Consider the following 18648-nt stretch of genomic DNA (forward strand, 5'->3'; position numbering starts at 1 on the left):
TGAAGGAGCCGTCATAGCACTTACTGGTCTCGCAAAACCTCACTCAGCGAAACAAATTTGCTCTGTGGTGAGCAATCCTTCCCCGTACCTTGTACCTACTTGCACACCAGTGGCAACACTATAAAGTGAATCAACGAGAGGCATTTCTAAGTGATCAAGGAATCCCGAAGTTTAAGTGCTGACTGGGAACTTATACAGCAATAAATCTGTAAAAAAATCATTGAATGTATAAAGTCCTTTAATATTCTAGAATCTTTAAAAGTGTAGAGTGTATAGAACGTACTTCTAAATCGATTTAGAAAGATCGATGTCACTAATGCATCAATTAGTTTAGAGAATTTCCAGCAGTAGATTCCCTCCAAATATTTCACAGATATATATTTTTTGCTGAGGATGATGCCCACATGAGCTCCAGGCTTGTGCGTCGGTAATCAGATTGGACGATGATGAGAACAGTTAACCCACAGCTTCAGCGAAATGGATGAATGGATTTATTTATTTGTCAAAAACAAAATACAAAAAAATAAACTAAAGTATATATTACATAAGAATATAGGAACTTCAAATTATTTAATTGGAAATAATGACTCTAAAATATAATGTAATATTGTAATGGCTCGCTAGAATTGATTTGATACTGTAGTCAAAAGCGTTTCATACTCACAAACAGGATGTATATTAGTTTATTCATGACGTGAATTTCCTGGTTTAGGCCCGCCGCAAAGTAGACCCACGCAAATCCACAAAAAGCAACCCACGCAGTGGGATATTTTGTAAACCATTGCTATAGAATTATTCATAATCAATCAGCTGACAAGTGGATTATTCATTGTATGTATTATTATCATTACACAGATGTCTGGAGCAATGATTTACAATGTGGATTAGCGTGGGTCTACTTTGCGGCAGGCCTTACACATGTTTTATCAGTTTTATTATGATGCTGCTTGGAGAGTATTCCTTCTTTTGGGATAGAGGGTACTTTATCTTGGTGGTTGACCTGATGGACTTATATGTTATAATTGGGCTGAGTATTTTCAAGAATCAAAATGATAATATTCTTTTAACGACGTTGGTCGCTGAAGACATTTACTTCTCAAGAAAATTATAGATTTTCATTGATTCTCTCCTTTCAAACTCAATCATATATTCAAAACATTTATCAATGTCATATGGGGGACTCTCTAGGAGTAATTCGAGGGCGCGAGTTTTTTAAGGGCACAGATATTTTTTTTTAACGGAGAAAATTTATTTATTTATTTACAACAATATGGGAGCATACGGAAAAACCCCAAAAATTGCTCCCCAATCAAAAAAAAATTACAATAATCATTTTACAAATAAATTGAAAATCGAGAGAAAGAAACAAGGGAAAAACAGATGAGGTTTAATAAAGCCCTGAATGTATTTGCTATTATTTATTGAGATCGGTTTTGTTTTTTGAGAATGGTCTTTACCATTTATTTCCAATTACGGAACAGTTACTGAATAAATTATTGTCCTTCACTATAGACGATGATTTATACAAATCCTTGTTCATCAGATTAAATTTCCAATCAACATAGCCTACAGTTAATTGTTTTTTATTTGTTTCAGAATTGGGGCTTGCAAATAAAGTTCGTGCAAGAGAGTGACGAGGGAATGTATGAGTGCCAAGTATCAACACATCCACCAGCCAGTATATTTATACAGCTCAATGTAGTTGGTATGTAATCCAAAATATTTTCAAATGTCCTTAGTCCTAGAAACGACATAGCTCCTGTAGGATTTGGAGGAAATCACAGACAACAGACAACGTTGTCAATATTTAATAAGAGTCAATCAATCAATTTTATTGGAAAAACATTTTTACATTGTTGGGTCCTGCTAAACCCGTGGGATTTTCAGCAGGTACCAGATCAAAACAAAATTATTCACAACGTTAAATTAAAATTAAGTATGAATAAAATAGCTTATTTGTCGTGAATCAAGAGTAATATACAAGAAATGAAATGAAAGGATTACAATCATAGTAAGAAATTATAAGAAACATCATAATTAGAATAAAAATAAATAGAGTTAATGAATAACATTATTATAAGCATGCTGAAAATTGTAAGCAGGGTGAAAATTACCATCATGATAGCCAACCTCCGCCATGGAGACGGCACATGAAGAAGAAGATTATAAGCATGATAAATAAGGAGTTAATTAAAGAACTTAAAGGGGTTCAGGAAAGAAGAATGAAGGAGGGAATATTCTATACAATATTAATATTATTAGTCGTTCAGGCTGGCGTCAGTGACTTTACAACAGATATAATAATTTGGAACCAGCAAAATAGGCTAATTGAAAAAGAAAAAAGATCATCGAACGCAAGCCTATAAGGAATTATTATTCAAATAATGATAATAAAATTTAATAGTTTAGATAGATCATTACATCTGTTTTTGAGTAGTCTCTTATGTTTGCAGATAGTTTGTTGAAAAGAAAAGGTAGTATGTAGCCAAAAGTACACAAATTAAACTTTGTAGACAAATAAGTAAATACATAGTAGCAGTATGTAGCAAGAGCTACTTGATATTTTCAACACCTCTGATTTATTAAAACAAACTAACTGTTCTATTTCGTATAAAAAATAATTAAAGAAAAAAAGGGTACCATGTAATTGTTTCTCTATAAATTGTTAAAACATCTTGAAATACTGTTTACACTTGTTACTACATGATCAATCTCTAGTAAACTTACAGCTTAAACATTGAGCAGTAGAATATCTAGCATGGGGGAAGCTCATTAAAGCCCATAAGCTGTTGACACACATGGAGTTTGAGCTCGACGGTCATTGGCCAGTACTAGACACGCCCAAGTGTCCATATTTGGAGTATACTCAGGCGTGTCTAGTCTCGGCCAATGACAGTCGAGCTCAAGCTCCATTTTTGTCAACAGCCAATGACCTACCGTAGGGCTTTACCAATATAATATTTTCTGCTGACCAATGCTTTTAATGTTAGCTGCTTTCGGTTTACTAGATATCTCAATTTATTTTGATAGTACTGGTTTTAGATATTGGTTTTGGCAATATCAAGACGTTCTCATTCAAATAACTGCCACATCACCTTCACAATAACACAAAAGGTTGAGAGTTTTACTCAAACTTGAGGAATTTCTTATGATATACTCACAAATATTATATCTATAAATTTCTATGAAAAATGATAAGTTTCACTCAAAATTATTATTACTTTCGTTGAATAAGAAAATCATTCAACGATAAGATGATAATTAGTTTTTCTTGATCGTAATTGATCATCGTCAATGAAGAGATAATGTACTCTATCAGTAACGAATTACTGAGGATGAATGAAGTAATCAATAATCAGCAAACTGAGAATTATTCTGATTCTATATTAAGCATATCCAACAATCCACAATCACATATCATTATGACTTTGATCTTTGATTTTATTACAAACTTTTATTAATTTTCAAAATACTTCAGTATGAACACCTTATCCTCTCGAAGAAGTATTTCTTGGAGATTTCTCAATTGATCTGAAAGATAATGAATAATTCCTGAATCGCCATAATGAACGAGCCTATGAATATAACAAGGAATCTTCTCACCCGGAATTGATCCTTATTTTCCTCAGTTTGTTTTGATGAACAAGATATTACACTGTGTTCACTTCCTGGTAGAAGGTCTCACAATGCAGCCTTTTTCCTCAAGTTGGAAAACAAACAAATTACCCTCGAATGGAGTGAAAAGGGAGGATACAGCCTATTCAAGTCTGCCAGGGTGCTTGAGAGAGGAACCCAGGCATTAAGCAGCTCTGTAAAGAATGAGTGACCTTATCATCTGAAAGTTTTGCATATTATGTTCTAATGCAGATGTTGAGGGTTTTGAAGCGAGAAATTCGCTGCCGACCAGAGCCCTACAAAAGCCAATGATATAAGCCACTCCCAGTTATATATATTTTTGCATCCTTTGCCGGATCTGCGAAATTGGTTTCTGTTTGTACCACAACTATGTGATAAAAAGCGAGAGCGAGTCAGGCGAACGCTTCACATCACAAACTAATGAGATCGCTAAACCTAAAGGACAGAATCATTTGTTTCACGTACAGATGTGTGCTTTGCTAAACCGTGCAGGCATTCTCTTGGAATGAATATTAAACACTCAGAAATTGAATACAGAACTCCTCTCACATCACACATCACACTGTGAGCCGGTAATAAGCTTATATCAAAAGTAATTTCCAGAGCAACATATTTACTCGGAAATAATACTCCTACTGGTAAAAAATAGCTATCTCATACTGGTAACATCTCATTTCATTTTTTCAAAATTATAGATTGAAAGTATTCTTTCTTGGTTCCTCCATCTTCACACTACATATATAAGAACTACTACATAATCTAGCACTTTGATTAGGGATAGAGGAAATCACATCTTACTTGATAAGAGCAAGATTTTATCCATAAAGCTTGTTTCTTCAGCATTTCTCATGAATGTTTAGAATAGACTAGCTTATTTCATACAAATAAAATGATACCAAAATACATAAATAATATTGTCAAGGAGACATGTATTAACGTATGATGCATAAGCTAGGTATGTTGAATTCGAGTGAAGGCTTTGATTTGCTCAAAACTTTATAACGTTGGGTAAGGAGATATTGAATAAGATCGAAGTTTATATGAGCTGAGTTCGTTACCCAACAAATCTAATCAATTCATTTTTGCTCCTACTGAGGTATAATCGGATCAGTATGTTCCTCAAACTGACTTTTTAATGTAATTTGAAGAAAGTGTCTTGTGGAAATTCAATCGGGAAAGACTTCTTAATTTTAAATGAACTGTGAAGAATTCGGAGATTGATGACGACATCTTTGAGCTCATTTTTATATTGTTCCTTGAAGAAGTAAGGAATTGCCAGGAACTGTATTAGTGGATTTTCTGTCTGCTGACTCGGGACTTTCGTTTGATGAATTGAGTTTGGATAAAAACTAATTCAATTCTCTTTCCAGCCCATAATCACAAGCATATCAGATTCTATTGGATCGATCTTCACTTCCACAGTGAATACTTCTTACGGAACGGTAGTATTGATTCCTGTTTGTGAGATAGGAAGAAAGTAATTTTTTGGAGGCGATCAGACCTTCTTGGCTCAGTGCCTTTTCTCAACGCAATGGCGGAATAAAGCAGTTGGTTTTTCTGGAGCTCAAGTTTTTTTCCAATCTGAGAGATTAAAACTCGACTCGCCATTTGAAACAATTCATTTCATCGTGACAACAGCCTCCTCTTCCACCCCCCCCCCTTCCACTACCATAAATAGTAATCCAGCTCAGAAATTTATCTTGACTCTGGAATCATATTATGGATGGCACAAACTGTTCACTTCCATGAATTTTCCTCGTGATTTCATATTGAGACTGATGATCTTGAAAATTTCAAGCACTTTTCTACAGCTAATGGTCTCCGCACCCTGCATGTTGGATGAGATAGTCGTGAGTTATAGTCGAGTTATAGTCAAGGCAAATGGAGAGGATGATTTGGCAACGCTTTTTAAGATTTCAGTTTTATAATTCATCTCCATCGTATCTATGGGATAATCAAAGTTCGATCAAAGTAGAGAGTCATCATTCTTAATAATTCTTGGCATAGTTATCTTTCTAAGAAACAGATTAGATACCATGCTCAAGTTATATTTTCATAGTACCACCAGAATAATCAAAAACTAAGGAAGCATGTTGAACAGTCATGTGGATCACAACATTTTGTTTTTCTTTCTTTAGCGAGTATTGGTCTATGAATATTTTCAAGAGTTCAAGACTTATGTGGTAAAAGCAACAACATTGAATTTTCAAGTTCCTTAAAGCTCTGAATTCACATCTTAGAAATGTCCTTTCAAAACAGCTATACAGTTTCTTTTAGCTTTAAGAATTCACTTCCACACACACAACGTTAGGCAGTAATTGAAACGGGTTTTTCTCTTTCAAAGTATTCAGCTTTGACTTTGTAAACTCGCTTTTTATTATTACTTCTTCATTCTGAATCTTTGGAGTGAACGATTCCTGCTTTCAAGCCGATCTTTTGAAAACAGAGCTCTAAATTTTCCTTCAATCCATGAAATGTTTTCCTTTGGTCATCACATTGATATGTATGAGCAACCATTCTCCGCGTCTGGCTATTTTTATAATCTGGTACATACTGTTGGGAATAATCCTCTCTGGTTGTTTTCTCATGTGAAAATTTGGTTTTTCAATCTTCGTAATATTTTTATGAACCGGCTATTAGTAAAAACTTCCACCTTTCAAATATTGAAAATTATGATTCAAGCTCCTGTGTTTCCAAGATTCGAGAATCATTCGTCGATGTTACACAAAAAATTACCATTTCTGATAGAATCGAAAATTTTCTGATTTCAGTATTTTGGGAAGGAATGAGTTTTCAATCACTTTCCTGTCACCATTCAACTCAGGAAACTGTAAAATACAATCTTTCAACCGAACCTACTTCTCTTGAAGTTATTAGATGTATGAGTAAGGATGGAAAGACACCGCTTTACAACTCTTTGGGTTTTTGAAAGTCTGGCATTCCATGAGCTCAATGGAATACAATATTCAAGTGACCATTTTTCTGCGATAAATAAGTCCAATCTTAGCATCAGCAGGTCATGAACGGAACTCAGGAAACAGAACTCAGGAGACCAATATTATAGAGTTCAAATCGTGAAAATCACCAAGACACAGGCTAATCTCAAAAAAACACTTAAAATGAATTTTTCCTACAGTCAGTAAAAATGGCAAGAATCAACACCCCAAATGAATTAAGAATGGTCCATCTTCCAATTGGAATCTTCCATATCCTCGATAATTCAAATCTCTACAACAATGATAACCGTGAAACTATTCTTGTGTATAATTTTTGTTTGTTAGTGAATTAAATGACATATAAATGACGTTAATGACATATATGTCAGTACCATGTGCGTGCCATACGTCAATAAGTCACCTCTGTGTAAATTGGCCGTTGAAGCTGAAGAATACTCACAGTGTAGTGAAATAGGTACTCTATTAGACTTGAAAGTTCACAAGAGAAATTCACTTTGATTCATTCATCCATTAATTTTTATATTCGTATTTGTCCATTCTCCTTTTTTTGATTGAAATGCGTTGATTTGGTGTTGCGTTGTTGCAGAGGCGGCAGCCGAAATCAGCGGCGCCCCCGACCTTCACATCAAGAGCGGCTCGCTGATGCGCCTGGTGTGCAAAGTGCGTCAGTCGACAGAGCCGCCCGTCTACGTGTTCTGGTACCAGGGCCAGCGCATGATCAACTACGACCGCGAGCGCGGTGTTGCCGTCACCGCCGACCGCAAGGGCAGTGTGCTCACTGTCCAATCAGCGGCCGACACCGATTCGGGAAACTACACCTGCGTGCCATCCAACGCGCACCCTGCCAGCATCAATGTGCATGTGCTCAATGGTCAGTGAAACATCAAACCATCACTATCTCAAATCTGCCTCAAAATATACAACAAAAATCAATATTCAAATAACACCATTATTTGAATTTCAAAAAACGTATTTTTCCTCTCTTCCATTGAAAGTGCGTACATACTTGAGCGCCACCCCACGAGCACCCGCATTTCAGTTTTCATCAGCTGATGCTAAGCTTCCATCTAAATTTTTTTGTACAGAAACTGTAAGATACCGATATAATAGGAATAACATCAGCTGATGAAAACTGGACTGCGCTTGTTCGTGGCGCTTAAGTCTGTACGTAGATTTATAGCCCATGGTGAGTCATAGCCTCTTCAACAAGCATGCATGAAGCTGGCCACTAACGGTAGAACATGCATGCACATTCACTGTGAAATTTCATTGTTCTGTCATCACAGCTGTGATCACAGCGAAACGCTTCAAGTAAAATTTTTTGAGGTTTGGTTCTTGTATCTCCGATTTTCTGTTGTTTATTTCTCCTTCGTAGCTCTATTTGAGGTTAAATTATTTTTCTATTATTATTATTTGTAAAATTCCAGTGATTTATTCATAGTTATTGGTTGTTGAATACAATGTATTGAATATAAATACCTGGGCAGTGTAATATCATCAGAGAGCAATTCCAAGAGAGAGATCACAAGTAGAATTGGACAGGCTAGGCAGGCAACACAAACATTAAATTCCATACTTTGGTCCAAAAATATTACAAATCCCACAAAAAATGAAAATGTATCATTCAATTGTTCAGAGTATATTCCTCTATGGCTCTGAAACATGGGAATTAACAAAACGAGACACTCAAAGAATAAATGCTGTGGAAATGGATTTCTTGCGCCGGAGTTGTTGTGTTTCAAGTATGGATCGAGTGAGGAATACGGAGATAAGGAACAGAATAGGGAAACTGGACACAACAGTAGAGCAGATTGAAAAGAAGCGCCTTGTATGGTTAGGACATGCACAGAGGATGAGAGATGAGAGGTGGCCCAAAAAGATACTGAATTGGGATCCACCTGGAAAAAGAAGGAGAGGTAGACCGCCCGAACTGTGGAACAAACAGGTGTATACGTGTATGAGGAACAGAAATCTGGTCCAGGGAGACTGGAATAATCGCAATAAATGGCAGATGGGATGCGAGGAACGGCTGGAGCTGTAAAATAGACTCGCTTATAAAATATATATATTGGTTGTTTCTTTTATAACAGAGACCTATCGCTGATGACTAAACATGCATTATAAACATGTGAACAGATTTGTCAAGAATGTTCGAAAAATACATTGAATGTAAAATTATAGGCGTTGCCAGCAAAACCAGAGGTTTGTGTGCTGCAAAGAGGTTTGTGACATCATGAGTCATTGATACATCACCATGACGAAGTGGATTTTCTAATTGGAAAACAATACTTTTATTAAGAATTCTATAAAGAAGTTTCGATATCATTCAACCTCCTGAATGACAAATTTAGCTTGGTTGATACCGTATTGCAGTCATATGTCATTTTGAGTCAATTAGTCTTGCTAGGAATTTTCTTCAGTAATCAAGTAAATATAATATCAATTTGGTTGGATTGTTATTTTCCTAAAATGACATTGAATTGTATGGGAATAGTTTAAATATCAAAGGCCCAGTTGCACTACAGTCTGTTAAATATAAATCGAGATAAAATGCCAGAATAGGTAATCAGACTAACCTTCTTTTCGAAAAAGCCTTCTCTGATTGGTTCTCGTGGCATTTAATCGTGATCAAAATCCAACAGGCTCTTGGGCAACTGGGCCAATGAGTTTCTGATCTCCTAAATTAAATTAATGAAACGAATGTCTGTTGAATACCTCACTTGAAAAATCCTAAATGTTGTAATAAAGCTCTCTTGATTGATAAATTGAGAATGCTCGATAACGTGAGGCCATGGAATACATTACGGGTACAGTATATTTAGTAAACTGTTACCTTTGATCTCTCTGCTCACACAATTCATTGATCGATGTATAAGAGACAATCAGATTCAGTACATTCAAATGCGATATATCTCAATCTGATTCAATTCATCTCTAACTTATAATCCAGGTATAAACATGACAAGAGCATTCAGTATAGGAGATTCTCAGAGATGAAATTCCTGCTTTAATTGGTGAAGTATCAAATTCAGCAGAGCTTCCAGCGGCTCGATTTCCAAGAAATGGATTGTGACACGACTAATCTGGAAAGCGGATTGAATTTCCTGTTAAATGTGAACAGGGCCTTCAGTTTCCTCTCATTTTGAAGAATGGATCACAAAGCATGAGCAGCTTTCCAGATCGGGAAATTGCGTTCACTGCATATGATAGGTCTGAGTTAACCAGGTCTCCTCCACTTTATTCAAGGCAGTGAAAAACTATATAATTGAAAGTTAGTTTAGATGAATGAAAGCCACATGTTCTCTATTCACTGCCCAGTGTGTTTTACAGTATAATCAACAGAGAATTCAACAGAAATACCTAAAGCTCAATTAAGAGTAGAGAGGATAGATTTTTCAATGCTCATAGAAATATTTCATGATCCATCATTTATTGTCTTTTTCTCTTCAGGGCTACTTTTTAATATGAATAGGAATATAAATCTGAGTACCATGTATTATTTAATCACGAAATGTTTCGGCTATATCATTTATTTATTTGTTTATTTATTTTCCAATCACTTGATAATGGCATTATATAACCGAAACATGTCGTGATTTAAAATTTTGAAAAAGGGTACTCAAATTTATGTTTATATTTATATCCATCATTCATTTATGTATCTATTATTTTCAATATCCAGAGCTGTAATCTTCAACTGAATAGGATCAAACTTATGAATTTTATCTTGAAAATTTCAGTTTGAAGAATTTTAATTCTTTGCGAAGAGCATTAAAAAAACTGATGAACTGGAAGAGCTCAAGATTTGAATAATTGATGGCTCATGAGAAATGATTTCAATTCATATCCCACTTAAACTTGAAAACTTCATTCGAGGCGTGCTAAATAATGTTGATGATTCGAATTTGCTGTAATAGTTTTATAATTTTTCAACATTTAATCCATGAGAACCACAGTTTTAGTGGCGATACAATAAATATTATCTGATTCCTTTCAATCAATATGATACTATTCAACTTGATTTCAAGATGATTGAATGTAACTATTCAACTGAATAACATTTGTCATTTCCTGCAGTACTAGTGGAAACAGTGATTTTAAATAATCTAAATTATAAAAAGCAACCCAGGAATTCTCTTTCCGAACAATATTTGAATTTAATTAGATATATTAATTGAAAAATTAGAGGTATATTTGTTTCATATTATTTGAAATGTGATACTACTCGTATTTTGTTTATTGACAGGATCGGCAATAATTATCTAAATCTCTCTCTGCCGCCATCCATCCTTCTTTCACTTGAGATCTGTAGACGTTTTATGTCCCCCATTCATTATTAATAGTATTCATTCTCTTGATCTTCTTAATCCATGCTTTGTGGGGGAAGTAAGGCACAAAATGGTGATAGACACTTCAATTCAGCCGGCAAAGCTATCTTCTTAAAACGCTGTTCAGCTCTCGGCTTTATAGCTGCAAGGAAAAGAAGTTTCACTCTTCTCTCTCCCCTTGACAAGTTGACCGGAAGGCTCAGCCCTTGAGTTATTGTTCGTTTCTAATTTCTTCTCTCCAGAGCTCATCCGATGAAAAGGAGATTTTCCGAGTTTTGTCGTATGGAAACTGTCTTGGAAAAGCGTTGTCAACTCAACTGGCGTTATAATTGTGTAAAGAACGAACAATGCTCAGTCCAATAAAGTTCCAACGAATCTGTTCCCTTGTTTCCAGTGTGGTTGTTTCAGTTATCATCGGTAATTACAGAATAGCATGCTGCTCTTATTACTTAAACTTTTGAATTTTATCATCCAACTTATCATTTCTATTATCACTTCAGACATATTCCTGGTAATTTTCAGTACCGTACACACATTAGAGGCTGAATATGTATAGAGAACAGAGAGATAGCTAGTATTGTATTGAATACTATTTCCTTTCAAATTAATTTTCTACTCATTTCTACAGAGCTACTTGCTGGTTTTTTGAATAAAATAACTAGTAGGCCTACTCTTTGATTTGCCAAGACACTAATAGAATCTTAAGTAACAAGGATGGGAAAAAGGCCTTTTGCAGGCGAGAATGATGTTTCTAGTCGAGGCGTTAGCCGAGACTAGAATTTCATTCGAGCACTGCAAAAGACATTCACGTCCTTGTTACTTAAGACTCTATTAGTGTCTTGGCAAATCAAAGGGTAGGCTTACCAGCTATTTTATTCAAAAAACCACCAAGTAGCTCTGTAGAAATGAGTAGACTAGTAAGTAACTTACACTATCTTCTGTCAATAATATAGAATAAAGAATATTATAATATATAAAGAATAATTGTGAAACAGAAAACATTACCTGCTTGTGCTGACATAACTACATGCATTCTATAAGCATAACCTAGTTTACAAGTTTCGAATCAGGAATTTCTTGATTGTAGTTGACAAAATTTCCACCTGGAGCGCTAAAAGGCGGTTTTCGTACCAGTTTTGCCGTTCCGAATTCGGAATAGGAAACTTACTCGACTGTAAAGAAAACATATGATTTTATTACAGCATAGTATACTGTGATAAGAATCATATATTTATTTGTTCTACAATCAGCTGTTTACCGGCTTGATTTCATGGATGTAAAACAGCTGAAATTGAATGACTATGACAAAAAGAATAATATTTGAGAATCAAACGGTAGGGTACAAGTGAATCTTTAAGAAATTATTCCTCAATATTTAATGGGTGAGAGTTTTGAAAATCTTTGAAAACTCCGTGAATGAGAAATCAACACCTAAAAATGGATACGTTCATTGAAAAATTATTACCAATTAAGATACATTGTATGATATTTATATGATGTTAGTGTATTGAAACAAGAGTCTGTGAAGTATTTGAATATAATCATCAAGTTGTACTCAACCAATTAGAGATGAGACACTCCAGTTCAATAAGTTTAATACAATAAAATATCTATGCTTTGTGGCAACAAAATTAAGTTGCAAAATTGACGTTTCCTATCTTATTAGTTGTACACCGAATACAGAGATGTAGTTACACAATCTTATACACTTCTCCGTTTTTGGCTTGTACACCAGATACAGAGATGAAGCAACCCAACTTTATTCCTCTCTGAAAAAATCTTGAATGAAAATTTAATTCTAATGTCAGCAATATTTTGATTTCAGGTGAAAAGCCAGCAGCAATGCAACACGGAGGAAGAAATTCTGCAATTTCTACGTTCTCATCAATCAAAAATCGATGCTACGTCAATGAATTTTTGTCTTCTCTTTTCTTGTTCGTCATAAATTGTGTTATGAATAGGTGATCCTACCATCATTAAACTCATATCTTAGGAAACATAACTATACGATACATTTTTATACGATTTAAGTTCAATTGATTCGAACTGAACGAATTTAAATGCATTATTAAATTCTCCACTAACCAATTTTCGACTTTTACGTTCGAGAAATGTTCGAAAGACTGTTCCCCCAACATCCTCAAGCTTGTGTTGACATGAGTCATGAACGAGATCTCACTGTGAATACGATCAATCGCATAATGTGTAAGCATAGCTTCATGAGAAACAAAGCATGGTGAACGAAAATGCTGTTTATTCTTGTATGTAGTGTGAACTATTCGAACTCCCAGTTAAAAGATTCAGAATCTTGACGAATGAGGAGATGTCTACAGATATCCATTCACTACAAAGCAGTCGACATGACATTTAAGCATCATGTATCAGCGGGTTTGTAGCTGTACTATAGTGAAAAATTATAATAATAGCTACTTTTATTATGTATTCATCAATGCAACTTTTGATGTATCGTACTGTAAATCTAATATTAATATCATTATGTAAGTATTTGGGATGTAATAATAACTTTTTGTAATTTGTGATACAGATACTTCTTTCGAATTTATAAAGCTGCATTTCTCTTGGATTAAGATTCCAACATAATTTCACTCTGAACTACACTATATTATATTGAAAGTATAAACAATACAGTTTATGAACGGAAGAACGCTGACTAGTATGCATGCATACTTGAACTGTCTAAACTCTATAGAGGTGCTTTCCGTTCATTACTTGATTACAACGAACTTGATGGAATATAGTAGCCTACTGAACAATCGACTCTAACACGTAGCTGTAGACATCACACTACCCAAAATATCCACATGATTGGGAGCGAGATTAAAGGATGATGTTTCAGATTAGAGAGGGACAAAAATGAGACTTTATCCTTTTCCTATTACAGTGATCAGGTTCTATGTTCAATTCATTGATCATATTCTAATTAAAACTGTACAATGTTTACTAAGAAATAATAAGATCAATTTCCCAAGTTATCAATACGATTCATGTAAATAAAACTACGATAATTGAACAGTGATGTATACAATGTGAGTATTTTTATTAAAATGTATATCTTGAAGTAAACTCAATATGTAAATAAACTGTAAAATAATTGTCTGATCTGTGTAATAATTTCACAGTGGTAGTTGAATGTTCAAGGTGTTCCACAAAACAATGAAAATGTATTCAATAGAAATAAGTCATGTCGATATCACCTACTACTAAGCGAACATTTGCATCAGGATGGATTCCTCCATAGTTGTATTGAAGTGGAGTTATTTTCAATTTTGGATTAAATGATGGTGAATGTTTTAAAAATTAATCATTAATATTTCCATGAGAAATTGAGAGTTCCATATCATTCGAATGTCTTCCAACTTATTTATCAGATGGGATCTTCCTTTCTTATAATGAATATGTTTTATCATTATCATTACAATGCAACACTAACGTAGCTGTTTGGAAGGAAGTGATAGTATAGAATTTCAACTAAGCAATTTGCACAAACGCGATCCCTGGGAACATTTCATAGTAATTTTGAAATGAAATTCATATCACATCCTAAACCAAAAACGAAGGTTTACAGGTACATGTTTTGAATAGAGTTCATTCAAATATCAAAATATTGATTGTATATTATTGTCAGCATAATTCTCAAATTTTATTCTCAATCAATGACAAGATGGATTATCCAGCCCAAGTGTTTGAATGTAACATCATTATGAATGTATGTATCAACTTGAGGAATTAAATGCAGAGATTCTTGAATTTTTTTCTTATTAAGAATTATTATTGTTGTGTAAATAAATAATGATTTATTATCGTAGCTAGCTCTTTCATTTATTCAATTCAGTATCCTGATCATAGAGATTACGTAAATTTCTAGGAGTATCTCTAGAATTCAAGGGATTCTGTTCATAGAATTTCTCAATATTTTATGTCATTGAATTGGAACTTACAGTTTCATCAGAATCGAGAAGTGTTGTACAATTTCCTTGGGTAACTTTTACCATTCATTAAGGTGCGTACAGACTTTCGCTCTGCTCCGCAACCGAACGTCACTCGAGCAGAGCGATTGATGATCGACCGGGGAGCAAGAGTAGAACACGAGAAGAGCTAACATCTCCCGTGACGTTCATGATCGGAGCGAGTGCGGAGCGAGTGCGGAGGGAGTGCGGGGGGAGTGCGGAGGGAGTGCGGTGGGAGTGCGGAGCGAGTGTGGAGCGTGCGCGGAGCGTGTTGGAGGCGCGTATATCTGTACGCATCTTTAGATGTAACTTATGATTGCTATAGCTGAGAATGAATTCATAATGTTAATTAGTACCTATCAGTAGTTCCACGTAGAAGTATGATACCAATCAGTGGATTATCGTCAACCGCATGAGAATAGTCCGATAGAAATTCGGACTAGTACGTCCCCACCCCCTCCCAATCGCTAATAGACGTTGCCAATTTGTCAGATGTATTATAAAAATATTATTAATTGAAATTAATAATCAGCAGTAGACAATGTTGAAGAACTCTTATTTGGCAACGTTGCACTCATCTGTTCCAATTTCCATCGGACTATTTTCGTGCGGTTGACTAGTGCCAGTGAAGTGGTCTGAATGTATCTACACAGTGCATACGGATTATAAGAAACGTAAGAAAAAAATTCCACGAATATATTTATGATATGTCATGAACTTTATGATAATATTCATTTATATGTTTCCAGACAATATGGCATTTAATGGTGCGGCACAAAAGGTAGTTCCTCAGTATTTGACAACTTTTGTGAATTTTTAGAGACGGCTATTTTAGTAACTGACATGAATTTTTCGCTTAGATAGAATTTTATCGAAAACAGTTCAAATTATTGAGCACGAATTTGATAATTTGAACGCGGAATGTAAGAGGAAAACAGGAAATGCGAAATCTACATTTTCCTCTTGGGTTGTTTTATTATTAAACATTTTTCGAATATAAGTATTGAGTTTATCAGTATTACCAAATCATGAGCTAAATATATCCGCTTATTCGCATTGTTGATGGTGAATGAAATAATAAATTACTTTCGTAATAATTGCTCTTGAAATATTTGATAATACACTTGTCAGTTGTAAATGAATATTTGCAATGAAAATACCCAGTAATATTCATAGGGCTCAAATTCATCCATATCATAAATAAATAGAACATGAAAATCTATCCTTAACAATGATAATCATTATTTATTGATTGAAAATCTATGATCTCTCGATTCTCTTTAATAATATTATATTGTTTATGATTTAATATCATATCAATCAATTCACCTAAAATGTATTCTAGGTGAAGAATCTATCTTCTCTTGATATCAATTAAAATTCCAGTACAAAATTATATCCAGTCTGATTCAATTGAAGAAGCATTATTCCTACCTGATAACATTAAATGTACGGTGATGAGATTGCCGTTAAAAGTTCAGTTTCAATTCGAAGTCAGCAATAATTATTTTTCTTCATTACCATACAATTTTTTCAAGTTGATTATTCTTCCCTGACAGTTGCATTCTCATGATGTACGATTGATATTAAAGTTAGAAATACGAGTTCAAATGATGAATTAAAAAACAAATTATTGTTTTCATAATACACCTCAACATTGTATTATAGCAGAATTTCATTCTGCAATTTCAATCTTTTCACTTGTGAAATGCTCCATTTTTTTCAATTTTCCATCTGATAATTATGGCTATTTTGAAATCAGAATTTCAGTGATCAGCAATAACTACTGTTGAACTGATAATCTATCATAGCATGTCATTTGCATGTAATGATAACTGACCCTCATCTGTGTTCTCCACTGAGAAATGTTTTTTATGACAAGTCGTTCATTACAATGGAAAAAAGTGAATAAACTTAGAATTCAGTAATAATTACCGAAGGCAGAATCAATCTCACTCAGCAATTATTCAAATTCCTCATCTTATTCTTGAATACTCCATCCTTCATCAGGAAGAATTGTCGTTGAAATATTTGATGAATTAATAAAGTTCCAGTGGTGAGCCTTGGAGAATTCGTTAAGTCGTCGCCGCTCTGTCATGAATCAACTGCCGTTATATCAGGACTGCGAATAATTTTCATTCCTGATTAATCAGCATTGCTTATTCAAGCTCCCAACAGTCAAAATGGATTCCAAATGACTAATTACGCCTTGAAAAGGGGATTTCAAAAAGCTGAATATTGTGTCTCTCATTGAGAGATGAGAATGAATCGATTAAAAAGCTTTTCGTATTGGTGCTAATCCTAATCCGAAGAATATATTATAACCACAGTAACATTAATACTGTACTTCAATATAGTATTACTCTTGTGTAGTATTAAGTTCTTCACAACAATGTTCAACTAGAAAATAGAATATTCGTCTTCTTTTAAAAATGTTGGTGATGTTCTCTATTTTACGTTAAAAAGGAATTTTGTAGAAATATAGAAGTGAAGAGGAAATGAAATTTTTTCTTTATAATGCTGTGTTTTTTGTAGCGATACAGTATCCAATTTTTCAGAGACATCCTTGGGTGCATCAAAATTACGTTCAATGATTAAAATTCATTTGCCGATTAAGACCGGTTATATTTTCATCATTCAGTGGATGTTGATTATGCTCTATTTTGGAACAAGTGAACGAACGAACTGTGAGAAAAACTCAAAATGATATACAGTAGAACGTCGATAATTCGGAAGTCAAAAATCTGGACCGTCAATAATCCGGAATCGTCTCTGGCAAGAAATAAAATTTTCGTACCTTCTGCCCTCAGCGCTAAACTCCTTACTGCAAAAAAACAAATCACTACCGCAGTTCAAAAGACAATCACTGATTTTTTCAAAAACTGAAATATGTAGTGTTTTACTGGGCGTTGCACACATGTTGCTGTGAATAAAATACGATACAGTGCTTTAAAAACGTGTTTTTAATTTATATACCTCATACTCTACCTATCATTAATACTGTACTATGCAATTTTGTTTCTTTGCATAGTGCGTGCTGACCGTTTTTTAACGTAATTTCGATAATCCGGATAATTTGATAATCCGGATGGGGTCCGGTCCCCATATTGACGTTCTACTGTAGCTGAGACAGTCCATGCATAGCTCTGAAAATCTGTCTCAAAGAACAAATGCATCATTCCTTATTCATTCATCGGAGCTCAACAATCGTACAGCTTGTTGTGTACATTGTGTACAATATTTGTGTATTGTGTACAATACATACAGCTCCAAGAAATCGCCTCAAATGCATCATTCATTATTAAAGAAATGATCCATTCGTCGGAGATCCGCAAATCTCTCCATTGGAGAGTTGGTAGGAATCGAACTAGATCGACTATTAGACAATAGCTTATCTAACAAGACAATAGTTCTTTGAACGAGGAAGGGACAGGTAGCAGTCAAACACCAATTGCATATTCAGTTGTTGGAATTGTACTGCAGTAGGAATGAACGGAATTAGTCGAATTCGGAGGTTGTGAGGAGGAGGGAGAGTGGTGGCGGGTGGTGAAGAAGTGAGGTAGTGGGAAGGGGTAACAGAGGACCGAGATTGGGATACCCGGTGCGTGGTGCTCGGAAATTATGTATGCAGGTAGCAGTAGATTGGACGTGGAGGTACAGATTGGAGTCCGAGCAGCGATACAAGAAATTTGACAATTGAATTGTATTGCCGCGCCGGGGGAGGGATTGTCAGATGGATCAGTGCCGGCAGAGGTACAG

At 34.7% G+C, this 18648-nt stretch overlaps 1 protein-coding gene across 1 annotated transcript in view; it reads left to right on the forward strand.

The window, feature by feature from the left end:
• Window positions 1–14747, forward strand: part of LOC111056813 — a 271910-nt gene extending 257163 nt beyond the window's left edge. The window contains exons 5-7 of the mRNA XM_022344223.2: window positions 1597–1705; window positions 7180–7464; window positions 12747–14747. Coding sequence (XP_022199915.2) covers window positions 1597–1705; window positions 7180–7464; window positions 12747–12886 — 534 coding nt within the window. The 3' untranslated portion in view covers window positions 12887–14747. The remainder of the gene's footprint in view (window positions 1–1596; window positions 1706–7179; window positions 7465–12746) is intronic.
• Window positions 14748–18648: the final 3901 nt, after the last annotated feature.

The sequence above is a fragment of the Nilaparvata lugens genome, chromosome 2 (genome assembly GCF_014356525.2).
Source record: "Nilaparvata lugens isolate BPH chromosome 2, ASM1435652v1, whole genome shotgun sequence".
Taxonomy (NCBI): Eukaryota; Metazoa; Arthropoda; class Insecta; order Hemiptera; family Delphacidae; genus Nilaparvata; species Nilaparvata lugens.